Below are 8,814 nucleotides of genomic sequence, written 5' to 3'. Positions count from 1 at the left end.
TTGAATGTTAGGATTCCTGATGTCAGATTTGTGTCCATTTACACTTTTGCGTAGAGACTGTCTGGTTTGGCCAATGTACATAGCAGAGGGGCATTGCTGGCACATGATGGCATATATCCTATTGGTAGATGTGCAGGTGAACGAGCCCCTGATGGTGTGGCTGATCAGCGGGAGCATTTGATAAGGGAAACTTAATATAGCCCAGTTCTGAACGAATTTACACATGTAAATCTGGAGTGATGCTGTTGAAATCAGTTATTGAATTTAGAACCTGGCCCCAAGAATTTATGCCATGTGCTGAAAAGAGACAGTAGAATAATTTGAGCTCTTAGAGGTGGAGAAAAAAAGTATATATATGAGGCAATGAAGCACGTATATAAATAGCTTCAATGCAGGGCAGATAAATGCAATGACCATTTTCACCATGCACTTGCCATGTATTTACACGCATGTCATGATAAAATGGGCCACACTCAGAACTGCAGGGCCAGAAAGGGTGTCTGTGGGAAGGTCACAATTGTAAAATCACACAGTGCTCAAATAGGCTGCCGAACTCCCAGCCACAAGATATCAATGGGACAAGAGCTTAGCAGGATTGAAAAAGTGACTGGATATTTGGATGGGGAACCCGAAAATCCAATTACAGTATTTTTTAAAAAAACTCTTGGAAGGGCTCTAAACCTTTCTGATTTATACCACAAAATATGTCTAACTAGTGGGTGTCAGGCAGAAACTTTTCCTGGGAGCAGGTTATTCATAGCAATCTATTGCAGGGCTTCTTCCACCTTCCTCTGAAGCATCTGGAACTGGCCATTGGATACTGAGCTAAATGGACTGCAGGTCTGATCCAGTCTGGCAGTGCCTATCTTCCTATCGGTGGTGTAAATCCAAGCCTATGTTTTTGCTGATTTTCTTTGAGCTCATGGGCATCTCTAGACTTGTGCTGAGAGCAGAAAGATGTCTAGCTAAATATAATCTAGTCTCCTGTTCTTTTTCCTTTCAGAAGGGAAAGCTCAAAACTCCTGAGAACTGCCCAGTCCATTATGTCAGTTGTCAATGACACCAAATTCATATCTGCAGTGTTCCTTCTCACTGGGATACCTGGGCAGGAAGACGTCCATCTCTGGATCTCTATCCCCTTTTGCTTAATGTATGTCATTTCGATAGTAGGAAATTCGGTCATTCTGTTCATTATAAAAACAGATCCAAGCCTCCATGAGCCCATGTACATTTTCCTTTCCATGTTGGCCGTCACAGACCTTGGCTTATCAATATCCACCATGCCGACGATACTGGGTGTATACTTGTTTAAGTACAGGGAGATCAGCCTGGATGCCTGTTTTGCCCAGTTGTTCTTCATCCATGCGTTTCAATTCACTGAATCCTCCATACTCTTGCTGATGGCCTTTGACCGCTTCGTCGCAATCTGGGACCCGCTGAGATATGCTTCCACCTTAACCCTGCTAAGAACAGCCATGATGGGACTGGTGTTTGTACTAAGAGGAGTGGCCGTAGTATTCCCATTCCCCTTTCTCCTGAAACGGTTCCAATACTGTCGAGCCAATGTCCTCTCCCATTCCTACTGCCTGCACCAGGAGGTCATGAAGGTGGCTTGTTTGGATATCACAGTCAACAACATCTATGGCTTGTCTGTTACACTCTTAACTGTGGGGTTGGACTCGCTGCTCATCCTCTTTTCTTATGTGATGATCCTCAAAACAGTGCTGAGCATCGCATCCCACACGGAGTGCCTCAGGGCCCTGAACACCTGCGTCTCCCACATCTGCGCTGTTCTGCTCTTCTACACACCAGAGATTGGCCTGACTGTGATACACAGATTTGGGAAGAACTCGCCTCCCTTGCTTCAGATTCTCCTAGGGTACATCTCCCTGCTGGTGCCACCACTGATGAACCCAATTGTGTACAGCGTGAAAAGCAAGCACCTCCGTGCAAGGATAATCAGGGCGTTCATGAAGTGAAGGGTCAGTTCACCACCCAGCTCCAGCGCTGTGCCACCAGAGATGACAAACACAGGCCATGGACACAGCCACCTATTCCATCCTGGATCCTCTTCCTCCGAGGTCCCTCCCTCTGCTCCGTCTCTTCTCCTCAAACCCCACCCTGTGCTCTTCCTCTTTACCTGAGGCATCACCCCCTCTCCTGACTGAAATCCAGGGCCAGGCCATGATGAGAGCTGCCTAGTGAATCAGAGACACTTTGAGGAGCCTCCACTTTTTACCACCCTCTGGATGTAGAACCCAGGGAAGATGGAGAGTCCGAGAATCCCCACAGCAGCCTGGGGTCCCAGGGCTGCTTTTACTATGGCTCGACCCTGGCCTGGCTGGGGGTGGAGCCTGGGGGGAAGTGGAGAAGCAGGGGGCTGGACCTCAGGGGAAAAGTAGGAGCAGGGGATGCCGTAAATCTTAACAAGGAGGATGGTGGGGGGTTTCCTGAGTAAAGGAGGAGGATGGGGCTCGAGGGACAGAGAACCTGTGTTTTGGACAAGACTGAATTAGTGTGACCCCACAAAGGGGGCTCTTAAGTATTCAGAATGAGCGTAAGTCATTGCTGTTGTTGGGTACACTGGGGCTCGGCCACTAGGTATCTCGAGGGGATGGAAGACCACGAGTGTCGATGAAGCCCCCTCGCACTAGGCCCAGGTGTCATTGGCCCCCCCTCCCGCCTGGAGGCACTCGCAGCAGTTCTGCGTACTAGGCCCAAGTGTCCTTGGCCCTCCCGCCTGGAGGCACTCGCAGCAGTTATGCTGAGAATCTGCAACAATATGCTGCAGAGTCAGACTGCCTGAAACTAAACAAGGCCGAACAGGGCAGATATGGAAGAACAATGCTGAATAAAGCAGCTTTATGTATAGTTTAACAAATGATACAGAGAACCAGGGAACTAGCTGGGAACTGGATTGGCTGGCTATATGGATACTTGGGGCAGTTTCCTATTGGATAAGTATGCTGGGAAAAAGGATGTATAAAAGCCTGTGTAACTTCCTGATCTGTGTACAGGATTTGAGATTCAAATATCCCTGTACCTATTTGAAGCTTCAAATAAACTTTTCTGCTTCTCTACCCCTTTGTGATTATTGGGTGTAGTACACCGGATAACGAACCACTCAAGCTGTTGTTCAGCCTCTCGGCACTGGGTGCCGGCAACACTGTGACCTTAGAAGGAAGGGCAGAGTGTGTGCAGGGATACCTCAGGCCACGAGGGGGCACTCTGGGGTGTCCCCAAGCCACAGGGATGTGGCCAGAGTGGACGGTGCTCTTGGAAGCCATTATCATCGGGCAGAGGTCAGCCGAGCCCCCAGGCTGCTCTAAACTCCACTGATGCAGGCGGGAGCAGGCCAGAGAATCAAACCCCTGTAACTGACTGCTTGCAATCCCCGCTTTCTGCAGCACTGGGGGGAGCAAAGGCTGCTTCCACAAGAAAGTGGCAAACAGAGGGGAAGATGCTCTCAGGGACACAGGGAAACTAGGCTGGGTCCCAAGAGCTCCTTGGCATCCCAAAAGAATGTAAGTTGGGCCAGTTCTGTTCCTCTATCTCCAGTGCAAAGCCTGTCTAACTTAGCTTGTAGTGAAACGTGAGATAGATGAGTGTAGAGGTATGACAGCTGCCTGGTATTTTCAAACCATTTTCTCAAATGCTTTGTGCTGTTTGCCAATAAATCTACTAGTTTTAAAGAGACTTTAGGAGGCTGGGGATGACTGTATAGCTCTGGACACAAGCACCCGAAGGGAAGAGGCTGAGGTGTCCTGTCAGACCTGCGTGGTGATAAGCTTTTAGCATAGAAGAAGTGTTGTTCCCAGTTTGAAGAGCGGGACAATTTTGAGACTCCCCCCAAGACAGGAAAGGACCTGGTTAAGAGGGTAAAGAGACCATATATCCCTGTTTTACTATGACAATCCAGATTCTTCTTGGCAAGCATCTATCCTTGTTGAGTGCCTGTCAGCATTCAAAGTAGCAACTTGTTCAAGTTGCATCGAAGATAACGACCCACTCAAGACAATGATTCACAGAGCCATAGAATTTAAGGCCAGAAGGAGCCATTAGATCATCTAGTCCAGAAGTTCTCAAACTGGGGGCTGGTCCGCCTTGGGGGTTTGGAATGTATTTGGAGAGGGAGGCTGTATACAGTGAGGGTGGGGTTTGATGAGAAGAGACGGAGGTTGAGGCAATAATACAATTATTGATGAAACTGCATCAAGTTCTGGGGTCCCCATTTCAAAAAGGATGTTGTAAAATTGGAGAGGGTGCAGAAAAAAAAACACATTAATGATTGGAGACTGGAGAAGATGCCTGACAGAGAAAGATTTAAAGAGCTTCATCTATTTATCTCATCAATCAATCAAGCAGAGACTTCCCTGGGGAGAAAACAGTGGGTGACTAAAATGTAGCATTATCAGAATTTTTTTTTAAAAACATTAGAAGCACTAAGCCTGCCAAACAATCAGTGGGGCTACTGGAAGATCCAGGGGTTAAAGGAGCAATCAAGGAAGATGAGGCTGTTGCAGAGAGGCTAAATGCATTCTTTGCATTGGTCTTCACTACAGAGGATGTGAGGGAGAGTCCCACACCTGAGCCATTCTTTTTAGGAGACAAATATGGGGAACTGTCCCAGATTGAAGTGTCAATACAGGAAGTTTTGATGCTGCACCCCATATTCATCATATTGGTATGATTATGAAATGGTTATGAGATAATTATGATGCATCTGGTACAAGATATGTTTTGTGAGGTGTCACTGGAAAAGTTATGATTTGCTGAATATGATTATAGTATTTGTGTTCATGTATCATTTTTGTACCTCAAGTTATGAATATTGACTATGTATCTGTGTCATAAAAATAAAGGGAAGGGTAAACCCCTTTAAAATCCCTCATGGCCAGAGGAAAAATCCTCTCACCTGTAAAGGGTTAAGAAGCTAAAGGTAACCTCGCTGGCACCTGACCAAAATGACCAATGAGGAGACAAGATACTTTCAAAAGGTGGGAGGAGGGAGAAAAAACAAAGGGTCTGTGTCTGTCTGTATGCTACTTTTGCCGGGGACAGAACAGGAATGGAGTCTTAGAACTTTTAGTAAGTAATCTAGCTAGGTATGTGTTAGATTATGATTTCTTTAAATGGCTGAGAAAATAGCTGTGCTGAATAGAATGACTATTCCTGTCTGTGTGTCTTTTTTGTAACTTAAGGGTTTGTCTTGAGGGATTCTCTATGTTTTGAATCTAATTACCCTACCATCCTGATTTTACAGAGGTGATTCCTTTACTTCTATGAAAAGTCTTCTTGTAAGAAAACTGAATGCTTTTTCATTGTTCTAAGATCCAAGGGTTTGGGTCTGTGGTCACCTATGCAAATTGGTGTGGATTTTTACCAAACCTTCCCCAGGAAGTGGGGTGCAAGGGTTGGGAGGATTTTGGGGGGAAAGATGTGTCCAAACTATGTTTCCCAGTAAACCCACATAAAGTTTGGTGGTGGCAGTGGAAATCCAAGTGCAAAGGGTAAAATTAATTTGTACCTTGGGGAAGTTTTAACCTAAGCTGGTAAAAGTAAGCTTAGGAGGTTTTCATGCAGGTCCCCACATCTGTACCCTAGAGTTCAGAGTGGGGAAGGAACCTTGACAATCTGTATTTCAAATGTGTTTACTTTGGGTAACAGCCTCAACCAGCCTTTCAGTTACAACAGTAAAGAAGCTGGACAGGGCTGATGACTCATCAACAAAGACAATAGACCATGGAAGAGCTTAGCCTTCCTGTGTATGTTTCAGCCAGCCTATCAGTAATGGCTGCTATGACTCAGCAGGGCAGGCAAAGGCAGGGGACAAGACCACATGACACTGAACTCCATATCGGTACCTGTATTTTTTCACAAACTGGGCTGGGGAATTGTCTTGAAACAAAGGGTTTCTGCCATATGGAAAAACTGTATAATGTGGGGAGAGACATCATCTCTTGGCCTCATTCCCCACACAAGAGAATTCCTGGAAACACCTTAGGAACAAAGACTGAACTCGGGGAAGAGCTGCCAGGCTAAAGGGATTTCTAGCCTCTGTGTGAAAACTTGGTGGATGGCTTGTATCATCAGTCAAGATGAAGAATTGCTAATTCATATCCAGTCTGTCTCGTGTGGTAGCCTTAGTTTGTAGTTTTGTTTATTTGCTATGTAATCTGCTTTGATCTTTTTGCTTTAACTTATAATCACATAAAACCTATCTTTCTGTAGTTAATAAACTTGTTTTATGTTTAATCATAACCAGCGTGTTTTGAGTAAAGTGTATGAGGAGAATCTCAGCTCTGTGTACAAAGGCTGTTGCCTATCTTTCCCACATCAAGGGGAAAGCGACCTGTATTAATGAGCTAATGCTGTTCAGATACCTGTGCGGTGCAAGATGGTAGAATTCTGGGTTTATACTCCAGCAGTGGTGCAAGGCTGTAGAGCTGGGAAATTGGTTGTTGTCTCCTGTTTGTCCTTGAGTGGCTTAGGTAAAGCACTCAGGTAGCTCAGTTCGGTGTGCTGTCATGTAGGGTGATAACAGGGCCTGGAGAGGCTGGCTGTGTGTCACCCCCAGAACAGTGTGAGAGAGGCCAGCCCAGCTGAATGGTTACGGGGCTCAGTCGTTCCACCAGTTCCCAGCCTGCAACCCTGGGTTGACAACCCATCACAGACGGTTTTAAAACAAACTGATAAATTAAACAGTGAAAGTCCCCAGGACCAGATGATATTCATGCACAAGTTATGAAGGAACTCAAACATCAAACTGCAGAACTACTAGCTGTGGTATGTGTTGGGCGGTAGAAATTGAGAGAGAGGGAAGGATCGACTCCAGAGGCAGGACCATTCAGTCTAGATCGCCATTCATTGCATCAGAGTTGTTTCAAGTTTGCAAGCTCTGCTGCTCATTCCCCTTCTCCCTAATCCTGAGGAGTGAGCACCAAGGTTTGTTTGCATTTCCCCTTTATTGTAAACTTTAGCCCTCCTCCTACCCAAGTGGGCATTTCTGGTCGTGGTCTTGGCCCAATAGTTATCTCTTAATTACCCAGCTAAATTCTCTACCCTTGTTTACTGTTTATCACTGCTATGACCTTTTGCTGCCTTACGGGGGAGATGCATGTAGTGTACTTGGACTTTCAGAAAGTCTTTGAGAAGGTCCCTCACTAAAGGCTCTTCAGCAAAGTAAGCAGTCGTGGGATAAGGAGGAAGGTTCTCTTCTGGATCAGGAACTGGTTAAAAGATAGGAAACCACAGGACTGGCCATCTGAGCAGTGACAGGCCCAGCTGGATTCTCTGCAGTGCCAACAGAGCTCCCCCTGTGCTGTAGAGAGCAGGGATGGAAAGGAGCCAGTTACAGGGGTTTGATTCACTGGCCTATTCTCCCCCTGCCTCAGCGGAGTTTAGAGCAGCCTGGGGGCTGAGCTGACCTCTGTCCATTGTAACAGCTTCCAAAAGCACATCCCACTCTGACCAAGTCCCTGTGGATGGAGGCCACCCCAGAGAGCCCCCTTGTGGCCTGAGGTAGCCCTGCAGGTGCCCTGCCCTTCCCTCTAAAGCCCTTGCAATGACTTACACTCAGCTTGGGATACTTAAAACAAGCCCTCTCCCCCCCTTTGTGGGGTCACATTAATTCAGTCTTCCCTAAAGTAGATGAAGGGTTAAAATCCATTGCTGATGTAATAACCTGGTAAATGGATTTGTGTACAGGCCCAAAGTCCAGAGTTTGGTCAAGAGGTCAGAGGCCTAGCAATAGCTAAGAGAAAGCAGAATAACCAAATATAACCTCCCTTTTGCCAAGATATGCCTGGTCAGCAAAACACCAGATACTGGGGGCAATAATTGTGTCTTATTCAAAGTTGCAAATAGAACAAAGAAGTCCTGTTTCTGTTGTGTGTGTTTCTTCTGTAGGGAGATGTTCTTCCCACTCATCCCACCTTGAGTTTATGAAAGGTTCAAGCATGTCAGTATAAGATATGACCTCCTCCCACCTCCCTTTCCCAGGGACCAATGTCTGCCTTAAAACACAGATGAACAACTTGAAAGGTAATCTTTATTGCCATATACGTTCACTGTTTCTTTGGTTTTACCCCTATATATGTATATGTTGGACAATCAAAGGAGCTACTTCATTCTGATGGACCCCAAATCAGAATTCAACATATATATTTTATACTAATACATTTATTAAAGTACTAATTAAATGTTAAATGTTAATTTGTTAAATTGAGACCATGGGCGGAGACATTATGTAACCTTTGACCATTGGCTACTGTGCTATCATGTCTTGCTGCTAGACCTATCCAGGGTTGTGGGACTGCCTACCCCGTCACTTTCCCCCGCCCATGGAAAATCCATATATTGCATTGTAATCAACTGATTGACAGTGTCTCTGAGCCTAATAAGCGAGGTGACACTCTGTCATCGCTGTACGTAATAAACTCCTGTGCTTGACCTCTACACAGTGTGGATTTATGTCCTTCAGTAGATGCTCTCCTACCCTCCTCCTTTACTCAGGAACCCACCACCATTCTGCTTGCTAGGGTCAGCATTGATTCAAGCTTGCCGCACCCCTTGCTCCTCCTTTTCCCCAGAGGCCCCGACCCCTGCCCCATCTCTTCCCACTAGGGCCTGGCTCCTGCTCCTCCACTTCCCATGAGGCTCTGCCCCCCTCAAAGGGTGGAAGTGGGCCATGGTAAGAGCTTCCCTGAGAACCCAGGCTGCTGTGGGGAGCCCCGTACTCTCTACCTTCCCTGGGAGGTGCATCCCAGGGGATGGGAACACAGGCTGGGGGCTTCTCTCGGGCCCCCTGCCCAG

General features: G+C 46.5%; 1 protein-coding gene across 2 annotated transcripts; it reads left to right on the top strand.

The window, feature by feature from the left end:
• Window positions 1–239: 239 nt before the first annotated feature.
• On the top strand, window positions 240–1,979 carry LOC102936625 (olfactory receptor 51G2). Of its 2 annotated transcripts, XM_007053283.3 has the most exons (2): window positions 240–254; window positions 1,038–1,979. In XM_007053283.3, the coding sequence occupies exons 1-2, from the start codon at window positions 240–242 to the stop codon at window positions 1,977–1,979; spliced, it is 957 nt and encodes a 318-aa protein (XP_007053345.2). The 2 variants fall into 2 exon arrangements, with proteins under 2 accessions (XP_007053345.2, XP_043382655.1); XM_043526720.1 differs by lacking the exon at window positions 240–254 and having other exon boundaries at window positions 1,011–1,979.
• The last annotated feature ends 6,835 nt before the right edge of the window (window positions 1,980–8,814 follow it).

The sequence above is a fragment of the Chelonia mydas genome, chromosome 1 (genome assembly GCF_015237465.2).
Source record: "Chelonia mydas isolate rCheMyd1 chromosome 1, rCheMyd1.pri.v2, whole genome shotgun sequence".
In the NCBI taxonomy this organism is placed as follows: Eukaryota; Metazoa; Chordata; order Testudines; family Cheloniidae; genus Chelonia; species Chelonia mydas.
This window is presented reverse-complemented; position numbering and strand designations above follow the sequence as displayed.